Source organism: Oncorhynchus tshawytscha, linkage group LG05 (genome assembly GCF_018296145.1).
Source record: "Oncorhynchus tshawytscha isolate Ot180627B linkage group LG05, Otsh_v2.0, whole genome shotgun sequence".
NCBI lineage: Eukaryota > Metazoa > Chordata > Actinopteri > Salmoniformes > Salmonidae > Oncorhynchus > Oncorhynchus tshawytscha.
Window position 1 is genome coordinate 71213408 of NC_056433.1, and position 22332 is coordinate 71235739.

Below are 22332 nucleotides of genomic sequence, written 5' to 3' on the forward strand. Positions count from 1 at the left end.
CCTGATATCCACTAACCATTACATTACTGGGGGTCCTGATATCCACAACCATTACATTACTGGGGGTCCTGATATCCACAACCATTACATTACTGGGGGTCCTGATATCCACAACCATTACATTACTGGAGGTCCTGATATCCACAACCATTACATTACTGGGGGTCCTGATATCCACTAACCATTACATTACTGGGGGTCCTGATATCCACAACCATTACATTACTGGGGGTCCTGATATCCACTAACCGTTACATCACTGGGGGTCCTGATATCCACAACCATTACATTACTGGGGGTCCTGATATTCACTAACCATTATATTACTGGGGGTCCTGATATTCACTAACCGTTAAGTTACTGTGAGTCCTGATATCCACTAACCGTTACATTACTGGGGGTCCTGATATCCACAACCATTACATTACTGGGGGTCCTGATATCCACTAACCATTACATTACTGGGGGTCCTGATATCCACAACCATTACATTACTGGGGGTCCTGATATCCACTAACTGTTACATTACTGGGGGTCCTGATATCCACTAACCGTTACATTACTGGGGTCCTGATATCCACTAACCGTTACATTACTGGGGGTCCTGATATCCACTAACCGTTACATTACTGGGGGTCCTGATATCCACTAACCGTTACATTACTGGGGTCCTGATATCCACTAGCCATTACATTACTGGGGTCCTGATATCCACTAACCGTTACATTACTGGGGGTCCTGATATCCACTAACTGTTACATTACTGGGGGTCCTGATATCCACTAACCGTTACATTACTGGGGGTCCTGATATCCACAACCATTACATTACTGGGGGTCCTGATATCCACAACCATTACATTACTGGGGGTCCTGATATCCACTAACTGTTACATTACTGGGGGTCCTGATATCCACTAACTGTTACATTACTGGGGGTCCTGATATCCACTAGCCATTACATTACTGGGGGTCCTGATATCCACTAACTGTTACATTACTGGGGGTCCTGATATCCACTAACCGTTACATTACTGGGGGTCCTGATATCCACTAACTGTTACATTACTGGGGTCCTGATATCCACTAACCGTTACATTACTGGGGGTCCTGATATCCACTAGCCATTACATTACTGGGGGTCCTGATATCCACTAGCCATTACATTACTGGGGGTCCTGATATCCACAACCATTACATTACTGGGGGTCCTGATATCCACTAGCCATTACATTACTGGGGGTCCTGATATCCACTAGCCATTACATTACTGGGGTCCTGATATCCACAACCATTACATTACTGGGGGTCCTGATATCCACTAACCGTTACATTACTGGGGGTCCTGATATCCACTAACTGTTACATTACTGGGGTCCTGATATCCACTAACCGTTACATTACTGGGGGTCCTGATATCCACAACCATTACATTACTGGGGTCCTGATATCCACAACCATTACATTACTGGGGGTCCTGATATCCACTAACTGTTACATTACTGGGGGTCCTGATATCCACTAGCCATTACATTACTGGGGTCCTGATATCCACTAACTGTTACATTACTGGGGGTCCTGATACCGTTACATTACTGGGGGTCCTGATATCCACTAACTGTTACATTACTGGGGTCCTGATATCCACTAACCGTTACATTTACTGGGGTCCTGATATCCACTAGCCATTACATTACTGGGGGTCCTGATATCCACTAGCCATTACATTACTGGGGTCCTGATATCCACAACCATTACATTACTGGGGGTCCTGATATCCACTAACTGTTACATTACTGGGGTCCTGATATCCACTAACTGTTACATTACTGGGGGTCCTGATATCCACTAACCATTACATTACTGGGGGTCCTGATATCCACTAACCGTTACATTACTGGGGGTCCTGATATCCACTAACCATTACATTACTGGGGGTCCTGATATCCACTAACTGTTACATTACTGGGGGTCCTGATATCCACTAACCTGTTACATTACTGGGGGTCCTGATATCCACTAACCGTTACATTACTGGGGGTCCTGATATCCACTAACTGTTACATTACTGGGGGTCCTGATATCCACTAACCGTTACATTACTGGGGGTCCTGATATCCACTAGCCATTACATTACTGGGGGTCCTGATATCCACTAGCCATTACATTACTGGGGGTCCTGATATCCACAACCATTACATTACTGGGGGTCCTGATATCCACTAGCCATTACATTACTGGGGGTCCTGATATCCACTAGCCATTACATTACTGGGGGTCCTGATATCCACTAACTGTTACATTACTGGGGGTCCTGATATCCACTAGCCATTACATTACTGGGGGTCCTGATATCCACAACCATTACATTACTGGGGGTCCTGATATCCACTAGCCATTACATTACTGGGGGTCCTGATATCCACAACCATAACATTACTGGGGGTCCTGATATCCACTAACTGTTACATTACTGGGGGTCCTGATATCCACTAACCGTTACATTACTGGGGGTCCTGATATCCACTAACCATTACATTACTGGGGGTCCTGATATTCACTAACCGTTAAGTTACTGTGAGTCCTGATATTCACTAACCATTATATTACTGGGGGTCCTGATATTCACTAACTGTTACATTACTGGGGGTCCTGATATCCACTAACCGTTACATTACTGGGGGTCCTGATATCCACTAACTGTTACATTACTGGGGGTCCTGATATCCACTAGCCATTACATTACTGGGGGTCCTGATATCCACTAGCCATTACATTACTGGGGGTCCTGATATCCACTAACCATTACATTACTGGGGGTCCTGATATCCACAACCATTACATTACTGGGGGTCCTGATATCCACTAGCCATTACCTTCTTATGCTCACATATTGTACCTGTTTTATTTAACCGGGAAAATGGCCTTGAGGTTAGAAACCTCTTTTGTGAGGGGGACCTCACAAGAAGTCCGCAGGAAGTAGTCCGTCTGTACATACACAACCCATGAACACACTATACAATACATCCTTTTCTTCAGGCTGACAGGTCTGTCTCCGTTCCTGGGGGACGATGACAATGAGACTCTGAACAACATCCTGGCCTGTCAGTGGAACTTTGAGGGGGAGGCGTTTACAGACATCTCTGAGGAGGCCAAGGACTTCATCACACGCCTGCTGGTCAAGAGCAAGAGGTGAGGGGTACCATGTGTGTGTGTGTGTGTGTGTGTGTGTGTGTGTTGACAACTATGTTGTCGTTCTCTAAAGTTGTATTATTATTCAGTTGTGGACCTGTGTATGCCTGTGAGAGTGTGTGTTTTAATCATGTATGTGTGTGTGTGTGTGTGTGTGAGTGTGTGTGTGTGTGTGTGTGTGTGTGTGTGTGTGTGTGTGTGTGTGTGTGTGTGTGCGTGTGTGTGTGTGTGTGTTGACAACTATGTTGTCGTTCTCTAAAGTTGTATTATTATTCAGTTGTGGACCTGTGTATGCCTGTGAGAGTGTGTGTTTTAATCATGTATGTGTGTGTGTGTGTGCTTATGCCTGTGAGAGTGTGTGTTTTAATCATGTATGTGTGTGTGTGTGTGTATGCCTGTGAGAGTGTGTGTTTTAATCATGTATGTGTGTGTGTGTGTGTATCCCTGAGAGAGTGTGTGTTTTAATCATGTATGTGTGTGTGTCTGTATGCCTGTGAGAGTGTGTGTTTTAATCATGTATGTGTGTGTTTGTGTGTGTTCTCTAGTTGGAGGATGAGTGCCTCACAGTCACTAAAACATTCCTGGCTGTCGGATCACAATCTTCACTATCGCCTGCATCAGAAGGTAGACACACACACACACACACACACACACACACACACACACACACACACACACACACACACACACACACACACACACACACACACACACACACACACACACCTATTTCTTACAGAAACATAAGTGCCACTCAACACTCCCTTACCCTCCCCGTAGATCAAGACAGGTAAGCTGTGAAAACCACCCAGCCCACCATATCACACACTTTCTAGACATTCCATTCGTCTTCAGCTACTGTATACCGTACATCTACACTAAACAAAAATATAAATCCAACATGTAAAGTGTCGGTCCCATTTTTTATGAGCTGAAATAAAAAATACCATACATTTTCCATACGAACAAAAACGTATTTTGCTAAAATAATTGTCCAAATTTGTCTACATCCTTTTAATTGAACATTTCTCCCAAGATAATCCATCCACCTGACAGGTATTGCATATCAATAAGCTGATTAAACAGCATTGCACAGGTGCACCTTGTGCTGGAGACAATAGAAGACCACTAAAATGTGCAGATTTGTTACACACACAATGCCACATATGTCTCAAGTTTTGAGGGAACATGCAATTGTCATGCTGACTGCAGGAATGTCCACCAGAGCTGTTGCCAGAGAAAGTAATGTTTATAAATAATCTGTCTGTAAACAATTGTTGGAAAAACTACTTCTGTCATGCACAAAGTAGATATCCTAACCAACTTGCCAAAACTATAGTTTGTAAACAAGAAATTTGTGGAGTGGTTGAAAAACAAGTTTTAATGACTCCAACCTAAGTGTATGTAAACTTCCGACTTCAACTGTATCTTTTGTTCAGTATATATTCACAAATACAATGTAGATGCCAAACATTGGAGTCTTATTGTCCCTCTTTTGTGTTGGTTTAGTCTCCCATCCAAAACGAGAGTCCCCTCCAAAATGACTCCCAAGACCCTGTGGGCACCTTATGATGACACGGGTCGGTGCCTTTTGATGACACTGAGGCCAGGGCTCAACACTGGACCAACACTACCGTACCTCTATAGCTACTGTATTACTGCTTTCTACTCTGCCTCGCATCTGTTAGCTTAGCTCTGCAGCTTGTGCAACTGATTTAAAAACGTACCGTAAACTCACTCCACAGCTAGCTTGAAATGTCGCTGATAGAGCTATCGAGTTAGATAGCTCAAACGGTGTGTACGTTGTCAAGGAAAGCGGTCACTATAAAATGCACTTTAATGTATCACTATCAAATGCAAACAGAACCACTTTTTTGAACGATCATATTTATTACACTTTCAGCTTACTATAGATTTCAAATAACTCAACACAGGCCTAGTTTACCAAGTCTTATCATACCATTGCATTGTATTTGTTTGTTGGGTTTTGATTTCAAATAAAGCTTTGGGTGCAATTTATTTTCCTGGTATTGTAAAAGTTTAGTTTCTATAGAGTTAGGAATTCAATTTTACACACCTTTCTCCTTGGTTTGCCCCATCAAACTTTTAATAGATCACATTCATTAAAAGAAATCAATCATTATCAATCCAGGTCAACATAAACTTGTCGATATTAGACATAATTCCTCACTATTAACCCCTGCTGCTCTGCCCGTTGCTACTGACTTTCATTTCTCCTGGAGCCACTGCTGTGAATATACTGTAAAACTGCCTCTTCTGTGCCTGCATGCTGTTGGCTTGACCTCAACCTTTGACCTTTCTTTGCTTTCGGCCTTTGGATGAACCCTCTCACCTTCCATGAAGGCATATTACTGATCAACAAAACACTACCTATATGATTTCATAATTCATGATTATCGCTGAAGTTAGTAGCCTAAGTGCCAGTCTGTTTGTGTTGTCATGACAACTCCTTGTCACTCCTTGTCATGACAGATATTTGCACTACCCTTCCGACTAGGCACACAATGAAATGATGTTGACCCAATGTGGAATAGACGTTGAATTTATGTCTGTGCCCAGTGGGTTGTGATTGGAGGGTAGCTGTGAGGGTTATTGAATTAGGGTCAAATCCAGAAGATTTGATCCTGATATCTGATTGCTGGGAGGCCAGAATGTTTGGCTTGACAATGAGCAATGGAGTTCGCATGAGCTACAACAGATCTGAGACCAGTCTATGGAGTTACAGTGGGGCAAAAAAGTATTTAGTCAGCCACCAATTGTGCAAGTTCTCCCACCTAAAAAGATGAGACAGGCCTGTCATTTTCATCATAGGTACACTTCAACTATGACAGACAAAATGAGAAAAACTAATCCAGAAAACCACATTGTAGGATTTTAATGAATTTATTTGCAAATTATGGTGGAAAATAAGTATTTGGTCACCTACAAACAAGCAAGATTTCTGACTCTCACAGACCTGTAACTTCTTCTTTAAGAGGCTCCTCTGTCCTCCACTCGTTACCTGTATTAATGGCACCTGTTTGAACTTGTTATCAGTATAAAAGACACCTGTCCACAACCTCAAACTGTCACACTCCAAACTCCACTATGGCCAAGACCAAAGAGCTGTCAAAGGACACCAGAAACAAAATTGTAGACCTGCACCAGGCTGGGAAGACTGAATCTGCAATAGGTAAGCAGCTTGGTTTGAAGAAATCAACTGTGGGAGCAATTATTAGGAAATGGAAGACATACAAGACCACTGATAATCTCCCTCGATCTGGGGCTCCATGCAGGATCTCACCCCGTGGGGTCAAAATGATCACAAGAACGGTGAGCAAAAATCCCAGAACCACACGGTGGGACCTAGTGAATGACCTGCAGAGAGCTGGGACCAAAGTAACAAAGCCGACCATCAGTAACACACTACGCCGCCAAGGACTCAAATCCTGCAGTGCCAGACGTGTCCCCCTGCTTAAGCCAGTACATATTTGGGAAAAACTCAACTCGTTGTGTTTGGAGGACAAAGAATGCTGAGTTGCATCCAAAGAACACCATACCCACTGTGAAGCATGGGGGTGGAAACATCATGCTTTGGGGCTGTTTTTCTGCAAAGGGACCAGGATGACTGATCAGTGTAAAGGAAAGAATGAATGGGGCCATGTATCGTGAGATTGAGTGAAAACCTCCTTCCATCAGCAAGGGCATTGAAGATGAAACGTGGCTGGGTCTTTCAGCATGACAATGATCCCAAACACACCGCCCGGGCAACGAAGGAGTGGCTTCGCAAGAAGCATTTCAAGGTCCTGGAGTGGCCTAGCCAGTCTCCAGATCTCAACCCCATAGAAAATCTTTGGAGGGAGTTGAAAGTCCGTGTTGCCCAGCAAAAGCCCCAAAACATCACTGCTCTAGAGGAGATCTGCATGGAGGAATGGGCCAAAATACCAGCAACAGTGTGTGAAAACCTTGTGAAGACTTACAGAAAACGTTTGACCTCTGTCATTGCCAACAAAGGGTATATAACAAAGTATTGAGATAAACTTTTGTTATTGACCAAATACTTATTTTCCACCATCATTTGCAAATAAATTCATTAAAAATCCTACAATGTGATTTTCTGGATATTTGTTTTTCTCATTTTGTCGGTCATAGTTGAAGTGTACCTATGATGAAAATTACAGGCCTCTCTCATCTTTTTAAGTGGGAGAACTTGCACAATTGGTGGCTGACTAAATACTTTTTTGCCCCACTGTAGTTCTTATGTTCATGAATTATCTTGGTTCCTAACTGGATTTTTACTTGAAATGCAAGGCTTAGCCTCCATAGGAAGGGTGCATACTATTATTTTTATCCAGGAGAGAAAAAAACACATTCAAAATTGTTTATTGAATTAATTGTGTTTCATTGTCTGAATTTGAAGTGTTTGATTAATTGTATTGGAGATCTAAAGAAAAAAAGGTTTGTCTGTGTAATAGATTCACTATTTTCAAACTGTGCACAGTGAGTTGATTATTACTTGGTCAGATATTGAGTTATTGATTGACTGATTTAATAATTGATTGTCAGATTTGCCCTCCCTGGAATCAATTGTTCTCCTTATACCGTTGTGATTTTGTGTAATTTTTGTGTCATTATGAAACATAATTCTAGTTTGAAATGTATAAAAAATAAATATAGACAGAAATAAAAACTGAAATAACTTGTTGTCCTAGTTTTACTCTACTACGTAATGCACATGATACTTTGTTTGACAGTAGAGATAATTCATAGAAAAATAGGAAGGGTGGATAGAATAATAACCTTTTCTACAGAGATGATCAATTGTTGATATTTGATCATCATTTGGATAAGGCCATATCATTTGGAGACTGTATCCAGGTTATGTCTAATAATGGCCACTAGGAAGCAGTATCGGACAAGGACAGTCAGTCAAGACTCACACTGATCACCAGCAGGCTAGAGACTCATAATTCATGCAGGCCAAAGCCCAAGTCCAGAGTTCCGAAACTCTGTCCTCAGGACCCCAAGGGGTGCACGTTTCGTTTTTTTCTCTAACACTACACAGTTGATTCAAAGCTTGATGATGATTATTTGAATCAGATGTGCAGTGCTAGGGCGAAAAAAACTAAATGTGCTCCTCTTGGGGTCCCAAGGACTGAGTTTGGGAGACCCTGCCCTAGTCCCTACACTGTACTGAAGCCCGGGTCTGATTTGTTTAAAGTCCATATCATGTTGCTTGGATAGTCCCTGCTAAATCAACATATTTCTGGTATTTTATATTAAGTCCTTTGGAATACGAGATATAGACTACAGTTAGAGTTGTTGCCTAAACATGGAGAGAACAAATGGACCCTCTACATATTCTCTGGAAAGTAGGCTAGAACAAAAGCATGTTAACACTACTTCTTTAATGTTTATTTTAAACCTTTTATTTTTTACTCACCCCAATCATTGTGAGACATAAAGTAGCCTAGGAGGGGGATTTCTTGGCTGGTCAGATAGTTAACCGTCTGACTTTTTTAATAACAGAGAGCATGTTCTATCAGGCCTACAGTATGTGATCCTATATGACAAACCTACAGGTCTACCCTCTGTTTGAAGTCTGTGGTGGGCTGCATGATGAGACCACAGGACCTGACTTCTCACCATGGGTGTGCTGCTAGTGCTCCTTGAGCCTTGCCTCCAGGTATTTACCTAAAAACTAGGACCTGAGCGCAGCGGCGGTGGGATACGTCGCGTCACGCAGAGCACGATCAAAGCAACAGGTTCTAGACGTAATTAGGCCCTCCAACTGAGAAGCCAGTATATTCACTTCACTACGCTCACCTGAACAAATAAACCCTGGAGGGATGGAGGGATGGGGGCATTTTGACCATAGAGCGAGAGGGGGGTGTAGCCAAGGAGGAATGTTTTTCAGAATGTGTGAAGTCTTCATGAGTTCTCAAACTTGGACCCCACACACACTGACTCACCGAATTCTCAACTCAAACACAATACAATAGGCCTACAACATAGAAAGGGGGGGACTGGTTGGAGGAGGAATCTGATCTATTTCTACAGACATCCAGAACTCAGTCAGTCACCCTTTAAACATAAACAACTTCCCTATAATTGATTTTAATGAAATCTATCTGATGTGTTTATTAAGTGACTGTCTGAACTGGGTTTCAGTAAAATAGACAGGCAGACACATGCTTTCTATTCTACCAGTAATGAGATAAGTGGAGCATAGTCAATCCTATGAAAAGGTTCTCACCATTGAGAACAGAACATAATTGATCTAAAACAGACTGTGTGGGATTCATGCCATAGGAACATATCTCTCTCTATTACCTGCCATCATCAACTCATTCTGGTAAGCCTACAGTACACAGATGACATAACCCACACAGGTCAGATAGCTAAGTTCATGTGTAAATAAATCGACACATATCATTATCTCAAGCAGTAAGCACACAAATGGATGAGAGTTTGTGCATACACACCGGATACAATGTATATGTGTGCTTTTTTGCGTGTGCATTTGTTGATTTGAATTGCAAATAAAAGTGGAACACTACCATGCTCTAACTGCTAGACTACCTGCCTAGACAGGTCTGATGCCGCGTTGACGTGCTAGTCGGAAGTTGGAAACTCTGACATTTCTGACTTGCTAACTGGTTGTAGTTATACATGTGCCACATTCAACCAGTTAGCACATTGAACATTACTGACTTTCCTAGTTCCGACTAGCACGTGAACACGGCATGAGCCTTGGGCCTGTCAATTAACATGACCTCATCACCCCAGAGACTGGATTAGTATAGGGGGGCAGCATGGTGTGTGTGTGTGTGTGTGTGTGTGTGTGTGTGTGTGTGTGTGTGTGTGTGTGTGTGTGTGTGTGTGTGTGTGTGTGTGTGTGTGTGTGTGTGTGTGTGTGTGTGTGTGGTGTGGGATTCCACTCTCCTGTCAGTCCTTTGTGTTTTGTACTGATTGTACCCTGCCACATCACCTTCACTGTGAAGGCTTAGTCATCGGTCAGATGATTAGCTCACATGCCAGACTTTACAAAAAGGTTTGTAGGAGGTTTGTAGCATATGCAATAATTGAGACACACTCATCTGGCTCACTGACATTACAAGTCAACACACCATGACTAAATCCAGCCTGGTCTACCAGGGATCTACACACACTGCTTCAGGGTGAGAAGAGGACTGCAGAACCAAAGACATCCCCACTCCTCTTACAGTGTCTAGAGGACAGAAGGATTCCCACTCCTCTTACAGTGTCTAGAGGACAGAAGGATTCCCACTCCTCTTACAGTGTCTAGAGGACAGCAGGATTCCCACTCCTCTTACAGTGTCTAGAGGACAGCAGGATTCCCACTCCTCTTACAGTGTCTAGAGGACAGAAGGATTCCCACTCCTCTTACAGTGTCTAGAGGACAGCAGGATTCCCACTCCTCTTACAGTGTCAAGAGGACAGAAGGATCCCCACTCCACTTACAGTGTCTAAAGGACAGAAGGATCCCCACTCCTCTTACAGTGTCTAGAGGACAGAAGAATCACCACTCCAGGAGTCAGTTTTGTAAGCCAGGTAGGAGTCAGTACTGTCAACCAGGTAGGGGTCAGTCCTGTCAGCCAGGTAGGAGTCAGTCCTGTCAGTCAGGTAGGAGTCAGTCCTGTCAGTCAGGTAGGAGTCAGTCCAATCAGTCAGGTAGGAGTCAGTCATGTCAGTCAGGTAGGAGTCAGTCCTGTCAGTCAGGTAGGGGTCAGTCCTGTCAGTCAGCTAGGAGTCAGTCCTGTCAGTCAGTAGGAGTCAGTCCTGTCAACCAGGTAGGAGTCAGTCCTGTCAGTCAGGTAGGAGTCAGTCCAATCAATCAGGTAGGAGTCAGTCATGTCAGTCAGGTAGGAGTCCGTCCTGTCAGTCAGGTAGGGGTCAGTCCTGTCAGTCAGGTAGGGGTCAGTCCTGTCAGTCAGGTAGGGGTCAGTCTTGTCAGTCAGGTACGGGTCAGTCCTGTCAGTCAGGTAGGAGTCAGTCCTGTAAGCCAGATAGGAGTCAGTCTTGTAAGCCAGGTAGGACTTGTCAGGTAGGAGTCAGTCCTGTCAGTCAGGTAGGAGTCAGTCCTGTCAATCAGGTAGGAGTCAGTCCTGTCAGTCAGGTAGGACTTGTCAGGTAGGAGTCAGTCCTGTCAGTCAGGTAGGAGTCAGTCCTGTCAATCAGGTAGGAGTCAGTCCTGTCAGTCAGGTAGGACTTGTCAGGTAGCAGTCAGTCCTGTCAGTCAGGTAGGAGTCAGTCCTGTCAGTCAGGTAGGAGTCAGTCCTGTCAGCCAGGTAGAAGTCAGTCCTGTCAGCCTGTCAGCCCTGCCAGGTAGGAGTCAGTCCTGTCAACCAGGTAGGAGCCAGTCCTGTCAGCCAGGTAGGAGTCAGTCCTGTCAGCCAGGTAGGTCAGTCCTGTCAGTCCTGTCAACCAGGTAGGAGCAGGTAGGAGTCAGTCCTGTCAACCAAGCTGTCAGTCAGGTAGGAGTCAGTCCCTAGGAGTCAGTCCTGTCAGCCAGGTAGGAGTCAGTCCTGGTAGGTAGGAGTCAGTCCTGTCAGTCAGGTAGGACTTGTCAGGTAGAGTCAGTCCTGTCCTGTCAGTCCTGTCAGCCAGGTAGGAGTCAGTCCTGTCAGCCAGGTAGAAGTCAGTCCTGTCAGCCAGGTAGGAGTCAGCCCTGTCAACCAGGTAGGAGTCAGTCCTGTCAACCAGCCAGGTAAGCCAGGTAGGAGTCAGTCCTGTCAGCCAGGGTCAGTCCTGTCAGTCAGGTCAGTCCTGTCAACCAGGTAGGAGTCAGTCCTGTCAGCCAGGTAGGAGTCAGTCCTGTCAGCCAGGTAGGAGTAAATCCTGTCAACCTAGTCAGTCCTGTCAGCCAGGTAGGAGTCAGTCCTGTCAGCCAGGTTGGAGTAAATCCTGTCAACCAGGTAGGAGTCAGTCCTGTCAGTCAGGTAGGAGTCAGTCCTGTCAGCCAGGTAGGAGTCAGTCCTGTCAGTCAGGTAGGAGTCAATCCTGTCAAACAGGTAGGAGTCAGTCCTGTCAGTCAGGTAGAAGTCAGTCCTGTCCACCAGGTAGGAGTCAGTCCTGTCAGCGAGGTAGGAGTGAGTCCTGTCAGAGGAAGATAGATGACAGAGGGAGAGAGATGCTACAGACATTTATACAAACTGGTATGACAGGTAACTGGAAATGGCAGTTACAAATGATGCATTACTGTGAACCCAAGAATGTAGGAATAATGTTGTCATATCATTGCCTTGGCATTTGATTACACCGATAACACACCTTTAACTAACGGCTAGCATGCTATCATGTTGAAAAGAGTTTGGGCAAACCAGCTCAACGAGACACTGGTTTTATGAGCAGTGGATCTTCAGTAAAATACATGTACATGCAAGGGTTCAGCAGAGGATGAGTGAAGGGCAATATATATATATATATATATATGTTATGATAGGTCTTATTGACACCCTCTCCTCAAATCAAATCAAAGTGTATTGGTCATGTGCACAGAATACACGGTATAAACGGAACAGTGAAATGCTCTTCTCAACAGTGCAATTCACATTTCTAAAAAACGAAAAAACTAAGAAGTAACAAAAAGTAAGAAATCAGTAATGTTTGGAATATGTAGACATTAAGAATGAATGAAATGTACAAAAGTGAGTAGTGGCATGGTTGAGCATCTTAAATTGTAGCAGCAACGGTAACTGTGTGTGTGTGTGTGTGTGTTCTGTGTGTGTATGTGTATTTGTATTTATTATGGATCCCATTAGCTACTGCCAAGACAGCAGCTACACTTCCTGGGGTCCAATGAAGGCAGTTATACAATTTAAAAAATGTTACAATACATTCACAGATTTCACAACACACTGTGTACCTTCAGGCCAATACTCCACCACTACCACATATCTACAACACACTGTGTACCTTCAGGCCAATACTCCACCACTACCACATATCTACAACACACTGTGTACCTTCAGGCCAATACTCCACCACTACCACATATCTACAACACAAAATCCATGTGTACGTGTGTGTATAGTGCGTATGTTATTGTGTGTGTGTATGCATGCGTCTGTGCCTATGTTTGTGTTGCTTCACAGTCCCTGCTGTTCCATAAGGTGTTTTTTTGATCTGTTTTGTTAATAAAATTTTACTGCTTGCATCAGTTACTTGATGTGGAATAGAGTTCCATGTAGTCATGGCTCTGTTTAGTACTGTTCACCTTCCATAGTCTGTTCTGGACTTGGGGACTGTGAAGTCAATCTCTCCTCCACTTTGAGCCAGGAGAGATTGACTTGCATATTATTAATACTAGCTCTTTGTGTACATCCAAGGTCCAGCCATGCTGCCCTGTTCTGAGCCAATTGCAATTTTCCTGAGTCCCTTTTTGTGGCACCTAACCACACGACTGAACAGTAGTCAAGGTGCGACAAAACTAGGGCCTGTAGGACCTGCCTTGTTGATAGTGTTGTTAAGAAGGTAGAGCAGAACATTATTATGGACAGACCATGACAGTTTGCAATTCTCGGTTACTCCAAGCAGTTTAGTCACCTCAACTTGCTCAATTTCCACATGATTTATTACAAGATTTAGTTGAGGTTTAGCGTTTAGTCATTGATTTGTCCCAAATACAATGCTTTTAGTTTTTTAATATTTAGGACTAACTTATTCTCTGCCTCCCGCTCTGAAACTAACTGCAGCTCTTTGTTAAGTGTTGCAGGCATTTCAGTCACTGTAGTAGCTGACGTGTATTGTGTTGAGTCATCCGCATACATTGACACACTGGTTTTACTCAAAGCCAGTGGCATGTCATTAGTAAAGATTGAAAAAAGTAGGGGGCCTAGACAGCTGCCCGGAGGAATTCCTGATTCTACCTGGATTCTGTTGGAGAGGCTTCCATTAAAGAACACCCTCTATGTTCTGTTAGACAGGTAACTCTTTATCCACAATATACGTGTAGCACGGGGTATAAAGCCATAACACATACATTTTTCCAGCAGCAGACTATGATCGATAATGTCAAAAGCCGAGCTGAAGTCTAACAAAACAGCGGCCACAATATTTTATCATAAATTTCTCTCAGCCAATCATCAGTCATTTGTTTAAGTGCTGTGCTTGTTGAATGTCCTTCCCTATAAGCATACTGAAAGTCTGTTTTCAATTTGTTTACTGTAAAATAGCATTGTACGTCAGAGGTCGGCATTGTACATTTCTCGTCCTCTTGACCCTTGCCTGTCCTGACCACTGTAACTGACCCTGAGTCTGCCTGCCATCCTGTGCCTTTGCCCCTACTCTGGATTACCGACCTCTGCCTGACCTGACCCTGGGCCTGCTTGCTGTCCTGTACCTTTGCCCCACTACTCTGGATTATCGACCTCTGCCTGACCTGAACCTGAGCCTGCCTGCCGTCCTGTACCTTTGCCCCACTACTCTGGGTTATCGACCTCTGCCTGACCTGAACCTGAGCATGCCTGCCGTCCTGTACCTTTGCCCCACTACTCTGGATTATCGACCTCTGCCTGACCTGACCCTGAGCCTGCCTGCCGTCCTGTACCTTTGCCTCACTACTCTGGATTATCGACCTCTGCCTGACCTGAGTCTGCCTGCCGTCCTGTACCTTTGCCCCACTACTCTGGATTATCGACCTCTGCCTGTCTTGACCTGTCGTTTGCCTGCCCCTGTTGCTGTAATAAACATTGTTACTTCAATACAGTCTGCATTTGGGTCTTACCTGATAATTACCTGATAATTCCTTTGCCTCATTCATCTCATCTTAACAGTTTTACAGTAATTTTCTTAATGGGTGCATGCTTATTAGTAACTGAAATAAGCAATTTCAGAAATATGTCAAGTGCAGCGTCTGGTTGCTCCTCATTACACACCACGGACCAACAAATAAATATTTGTTGGTCCGTGGTGTGAAAATATTTGTATAAATATGTATAAATATTTGTATAAATATTTGTATATATTTGTATATATTCTGTACATCACCAACATAGGAATCACAACAAAACATATTGTATGACCTCTTATACATTATATTAGGCCCAGCCTTTGGAACTGTGGTTTTCCTAGATATGGCTACTATATTGTGATCACTACATCCGATGGATTTGGATACTGCTTCCAAGCGAATTTCTGCAGCATTAGTAAAGATGTGATCCATACATGTTGATGATTTCATTCCTGTGCTGTTTGTAGCTACCCTGGTAGGTTGACTGATAACCTGAACCAGGTTGCAAGCACTGTTTGAAACTTTGAAACTTTTCTTGAGTGGGCAGCTTGATTGAAGCTAGTCATAAATGAGGTTACTTACATTGTGTCTACCGACGCCCCTGGTATAATGCTGAAGCATTATGACAACTCAGCGTCACAGGGATTAACTGAGCTGGGCTTGGGTCATTGATAAGTCATTGTCTCAACCACACCTTATAATGGTTCCAGCAACCCAAGTTATTTGGGTGGATCCAATCCTCCTTATAAAACGTGTTTTGTTTCCAAAAGGTTTCGAAATGTTCAATAAAAGTTACACCCACATATCCAGTTTTGAAGAGAAAGAATCCTGCTAAAGCGTCCAATGCCATGATATCCATGTCTTGACGTAGCACATTCTGGAGCAGCTTAGCAATGTCATTTACTCAAGCTTCAGGATAGGACATTGTTTTTGCACCAGGAACGGTCACATTTCTTACCATAGAGCTGCCAAAAATCACTGCTGGTGAGAAGGATGAGGAAATCCGCAGGTACCCCCAGCGAAGAAGGTGCAGGAAGATCAGGCTTCAGGATGGCGAAACTATTAATTGTTTGTATCCAATCCGGGCCTCTCGTTGGGAGTGTAGACTGCTCTGCTGGAGGCCGCTGTCTTCAACTTCCACGGCTCGTGACATGCGACCATCGTTGATTGCCATGCTCCTCTTGCTGTACTCCTTCAACTCCACTATCAGATGGAGATGCATCAAACACGCGTGACTGCCATTCAGCCACCGGTGTAGAAAAGGTAAACATTCCACCCTGCGTTTTCCCCAGTATCTTACGTAGGCTGGCGACCTGCGTGATCAAGGAAGCCACTTCAAGCCTGCAATCCTTGGCAAGCAAACAATTGTGCAGGTAGACAGCTTGGGGTTCGCTGTTCAGCAGTGTTATGGTCTGGAAGTAGAAGCTGTCTCAGAACCTGTTGGTCCGAGACCTGATGCTCCGGTACTGCCTGCCAGAAGGTAACAGAGAGAGAGCAATCCACGGCTGGGGTGGCTGGAGTCCTTGGCAATCTTCCAGGCCTTCCTCAGATACCGCCCGGTGTAGATGTTCTGCAGGGCTGGGAGCTTGCACCCAACTTGTGATGGACTGGGCACCACCCTCTTCTTGAGGAATTGAGGGATCATGCCAAACCTCTTCAGCCGACCTGAGGTAGAAGGGGCGCTAATGTGCCATTTTCACAACTGTACCTGTATGGTTGGTCCATGTCAGATCCTCTGTGATGTGTACACCGAAAAACTTGAAGCTCTCTACCCTCTACCCTCTTCACTGCATCCCCCCCCACTACCACCATAATTACCTCCTTGATTTAGCTGACATTGAGGGAGAGGCTATTTTATTTGGCTTTCTTGTCGTCGTCTGTGATCAGACCTACCACCGTTGTGTCGTCTTCATTAGACTTTCTGATTGAAGATTGGCAGCCTCTGGTCAGTGCTTGAAATGGGCTGACACCTTTAATTCTGTGCTGTTTAAGTACCAACACCTCTTTTAGAATATTGTCTCTAAAATTATTTAAAAACAGACACTTTAAAATTCTAATGAATAAGACCTTTTTAATTCGACTCCATGCCCTGCCTTTGGTCAATACATCCCTGTGACAGAGAGACAGAAATGTGTCAGTATGAACGGCCAGAGGTCAGGGTGAGGTCATGTGGGAACATATATACGGTTTGAATGAAATCCAGCTAATACGTTGTATTACTCTTAATATGCACACATTGAGCCAAGCAGGTGAAAGTTATTTGATCCGTCCAGCACTACCCCCCTCTGCTCTCCTCTGCTCTCCTCTCTCCTCTCCTCCCCTTTTCTCACGCCAAAATGGTGAGAAACTAAATTTAAGACCAGAGAATAAAATACAGATACCTTGATCCTATCTCGCACACAGGCATGCACTGCAATCTAAGACAGCGGAATCAAGACCAGCTGGACAAACAGAGAGCAGGGGATTCCCTCAGTAAAGAGACAGAGACCACCACAGAACATGGACATCCGTACGTCTGTCACATATCATTACTAACAGTAGTACCATCTCTAGTGTAGCAGTATTAGTAGTAGAACTACTGATATTGACAGTGGTGTGGTGGTGTTGTATTATTACTCTTACACACAGTATGTAGGATCTTCATTTGAGCCATAATCCTGCAGCAATAGAAAATGTGAATTATTATGTAGATTATAATTAATGGACATTTTTGTAAATTTTTCATGAGGAAAAATCAAGTCTGAAATTTCAAAGTGGAAATGACAAACTTTAGAAGCATTTTTAAACCTCAAATACACTACAAGTTTAAAATTCCCTGCATTTCAAATTAAGATCTGTAGTATTGGGTTATAATGAATTGATTTGAGCTGAAGGTCGGTGTATTTGTGTATCATGTGTCTGATTTGAGATGGGAGTCGCCTCGGAGGTATTGTGTTTACAGCAGCAAGGGGAGGTTAAGGGGGAGAACATGCCTGAAGACGTGGGTGGCCCTCACACACATATACAGACGTAACGGTGTGAAGGGCTTCTCTACTCTGCTTCAACACAGCAAGACACACACACACACACAGTGAGACTCACATACCAAGACACACACAACAAGACACACACAGGCAGGAAGTCAGATGAAAAGATCAAATCAGAGGAAAAGGAATCCCATTTGGCACAGATGTCAATTCAACATCTATTCCACGTTGATTCAATGTAATTTCACTGAAATGACGTGGAACCAACATTGATTCAACCAGTGTGTGCCCATTGGGATGTCTCTAAGCTTTTCTCTTTTGATTGGGCAGAGTGGACGGACAGCCTCTGTGATTCTCAGGACCCCCAGGCAGGTGGTTTTTATTTGGAAGGCCAATGAGATGGTGTTTACATTTAGGCCAGGCATTGAGTGAGCCCTTTCATAATGTTACAGACAGGCTAAGAGAGTGTCCTGAAAAGAACCCTATTCCCTACATAATGCACTACATTTGACCAGAGCAGTGCACTAAATAAGGAATAGGTTACCATTTGGGACATAGACTGAGACACAAACTGAGACATAAAAGCTGATGTTTTTATGCAAGGTCGTATTATGGTATTTGCTCAGTGTATTTGATTGCCTCAAAGGGTATTTTCTGTCACTCCAAACGTTCAAACCAAATGGTTATGCCTGCCTCCCAAATGGTAGTGTATGGGAACATTGAAGATGACTATAGTTCACAGTCTATTAAGAGTGATCAGCACAGTTTCTGTAATACACATAGTTTCCAGAGTTTCTTTTGCAACTGCCAAGGTGCGGGTTGATGATCAACCTGCTGAATGTCATGGCTTATTCTCATATCTGTTGATAGTGTTTGACTCCAGACGGGGACTAAAAGGACCGAGGACACAATGATTACTCCCTGTTGTATTGTATTGATGACATTCTACGAACACTGTGTTTTTCAGCAGCAGTTGCCTGTCTTTTTATTTTGACTTCCTACGAGCCTCTTGGGCTGGTGTTTACAGACGTTGGTGTTGTCTGATAAGGATATTAAGTGTCAACACACTATCACGGCTTATTGTGAAATATTTTTGATATCAAATTTGATTTGATTTGATTTGAATAGACAGAAATTACTCTTTAGAAATGTGTTTATAAAGGCAAACAAAAAAGTATTTCTCGTGTGTATTACACAACCAATCTCCTTCTCATCGTTTCTGTCTTAAGTGGCCTAATGTCTTTATCTGTGATTGAAATGCACTGTATACAATATCGTGTGGTGTAGCCTACACAAAAAAAATCCAATAAATAATTGGGGAGAATTGGCTCGTGATAATGACTGGAGTGGTATCAGTGGAATGGGATCAAATACACCAAACACATGGTGTCCAGGTATTTGATGCCATTCCATTTGCTCCGTTCCGGCCATTATTATGAGCTGTTCTCACCTCAGCAGCCTCCACTGATGGGTTGAAAGGGCCCGTCTCTGAGAGGCCAGTTAGACATTGCTTCTGTGCTGGGTGGTGTCTCCCTGTTACAACTTGTAATAAACTGGACAGATTTTTGATTTACTTTTTCAACCAACCACTGCTCTCCTTTTTGTTCACCTGGAAAGTCCTATTACTGTAGCCTATTCCCTATGAAGTGCAGTACCTTTGACCGGAACCAATGGCACCCGATTCCCTATATAGTGCGCACTACTTAAATGTGGTGCACTTTATAGGTAATAGGGTGCCATTTTGGAGGCAGAAATGGTCTCATGTGATTTGTCTGTGCTGCAAAATAAATATCCCTACAGGGAGGATAACGATGAACCGAGTTCATGTAACAACAGTAGTCTTGAACTGTCAACTAACTTAATGCAAGCTACTACTTTTCTCCTGAGCGGACTATAAATGTACCTTAAAACAGTACATTTCACATTCACAGTGCTTGATAAGAAGCCTGAATTGAAGACCTTGGATTTTCTGAATAGAATGAGAATTGACAGGTTAAACACTGGGCTAAAAAAGCTTATCTGAACGATGTTAAGGCAATGTTGACGCAGTCATCTGCTGTCCTTCAGATGTGTTATGAATGTGTTGATCTAGATCGACAAAGCACTGTGTCAATATTGCCTTGCCTGATCCTAACTGGCTAGTTTTTGCCCATGCTCAAGGCTGCCGGGAACGATTGGTAAGTCAGGGGGTTTGCCGAGAAGAGGTACGTCAGCTGGATTTACTAGGCCTATTGTGGAGGTTTATGAATCTGCGGCCGCATCTGGTACCACACACTGACAGGATTTTATCACCAGACACACCACACACACAAATGCACACGCACACAAAGACGTTTACTCATTGGCCCATGTAGAGTAGGCCTGCATCCATACACAGTGTCTGAGAGCTAACTTTAGCTGCACACACATGCTGCTATCTCCTGTGAGATTACTGGCCATAGCTACACACTTGGCTGTCCTTCAGAGAATTGTCACTAATCAGAATACTCAGAAGTCTCCCAAGTGGCGCAGCAGTCTAAGGCACTGCATCTCAGTGCTAAAAGGTGTCACTACAGCCCCTGGTTCAAATCCAGTCTGTATCACATCAGGCCATGATTGGGAGTCCTGTAGGGCGGTGCACAATTAGCCCAGTGTTGTTCGGGTTTGGCCAGGGTAGGCCGTCATTGTAAATAAGAATTTGGTCTGAACTGACTTGCCTAGTTAAATAAAAGAAAAACTCAGTGACATTGTCACAGCTACAGAATCACATAGTGTTTCAGATAATACAATAATCATCAGTGTCCTTGTACTTACAGTCTGGTGTCAGTCACAACACTGTGCACAAACAGAACCCTGGAAGTCTTGTGTGTTACAGAGGGTATAAAAATGTGCTACGCATTGTGTTAGTTGTGTTTAACTTTATTCATCTTAAATATTCCCATTACAGTGTGTGTGTGTGTGTTCACCAGCAGTTTTCATTCTCACCACAGGCCTCTGAAAGAAGAGATCAGTGGAGATCAATCTAAAACATCTGCTTCTGCTTAGAGAAACCCATTCTCTCTCTCTCTCCCTTTGTCCTTCTCTCTCTCTCTCTCCCTCTCCCTCTCTCTCCCTCTGTCCTTCCCTCTCCCTCTCTCTCCCTCTGTCCTCTCTCTCTCTCTCCTTCTTTCTCTCTCCCTCTGTCCTTCTCTCTCTCTCTTCTCTCTCTCCCTTTGTCCTTCTCTCTCTCTCTCTCTCTCTCTCTCTCTGTCCTTCCTTCCTCTCTCCCTCTCTCTCCCTCTGTCCTCTCTCTCTCTCTCTCTCTGTCCTTCTCTCTCCCTCTCTCTCCCTCTCTCTCTCTCCCTCTGTCCTTCTCTCTCTCTCTCTCCCTCTCCCTCTCTCTCCCCCTGTCCTTCTCTCTCTCTCCCTCTCTCAATTCAATTCAATTCAATTCAAGGGGCTTTTTTGGCATGGGAAACATGTGTTAACATTGCCAAAGCAAGTGAGGTAGATAATATTCAAAAGTGAAATAAACAATAAAAATTAACAGTAAATATTACACATACAGAAGTTTCAAAACAATAAAGGCATTACAAATGTCATATTATATATATATATATATATACAGTGTTGTAACGATGTACAAATGGTTAAGGTTACACAAGGAAAAATAAATAAGCATAAATATGGGTTTTATTTACAATGGTGTTTGTTCTTCACTGGTTGGCCTTTTCTTGTGGGACAGGTCACAAATCTTGCTGCTGTGATGGCACACTGTGGAATTTCACCCAGTAGATATGGGAGTTTATCAAAATTGGGTTTGTTTTTGAATTCCTTGTGGATCTGTGTAATCTGAGGGAAATATGTGTCTCTAATATGGTCATACATTGGACAGGAGGTTAGGAAGTGCAGCTCAGTTTCCACCTCATTTTGTGGGCAGTGAGCACATAGCCTGTCTTCTCTTGAGAGCCATGTCTGCCTACGGCGTCCTTTCTCAATTGCAAGGCTATGCTCGCTGAGTCTGTACATAGTCAAAGCTTTCCTTAAGTTTGGGTCAGTCACAGTGGTCAGGTATTCTGCCACTGTGTGCTCTCTGTTTAGGGCCAAATAGCATTATAGTTTGCTCTGTTTTTTTTGTTAATTCTTTCCAATGTGTCAAGTAATTATCTTTTTGTTTTCTCATGATTTGATTGGGTCTAATTGTGCTGCTGTCCTGGGGCTCTGTGGGGTGTGTTTGTGTTTGTGAACAGAGCCCCAGGACCAGCTTGCTTAGGGGACTCTTCTCCAGGTTCATCTCTCTGTAGGTGATGGCTTTGTTATGGAAGGTTTGGGAATCCCTTCCTTTTAGGTGGTTGTAGAATTGAACTGCTCTTTTCTGGATTTGATCATTAGTGGGTATCGGCCTAATTCTGCTCTGCATGCATTATCTGGTGTTCTACATTGTACATGGCGGATATTTTTG

The 22332-nt window shown here is 43.7% G+C and overlaps 1 protein-coding gene across 2 annotated transcripts in view; it reads left to right on the plus strand.

Moving 5' to 3' along the window:
• LOC112251616 (myosin light chain kinase family member 4) overlaps positions 1 to 5978 on the plus strand; it is a 64961-nt gene extending 58983 nt beyond the window's left edge. For both annotated transcript variants that reach the window (XM_042322320.1, XM_024422589.2), the window contains 3 exons: positions 3039 to 3191; positions 3737 to 3815; positions 4701 to 5978. In XM_042322320.1, coding sequence (XP_042178254.1) covers positions 3039 to 3191; positions 3737 to 3815; positions 4701 to 4763 — 295 coding nt within the window. In that variant the 3' untranslated portion in view covers positions 4764 to 5978. The remainder of the gene's footprint in view (positions 1 to 3038; positions 3192 to 3736; positions 3816 to 4700) is intronic.
• The last annotated feature ends 16354 nt before the right edge of the window (positions 5979 to 22332 follow it).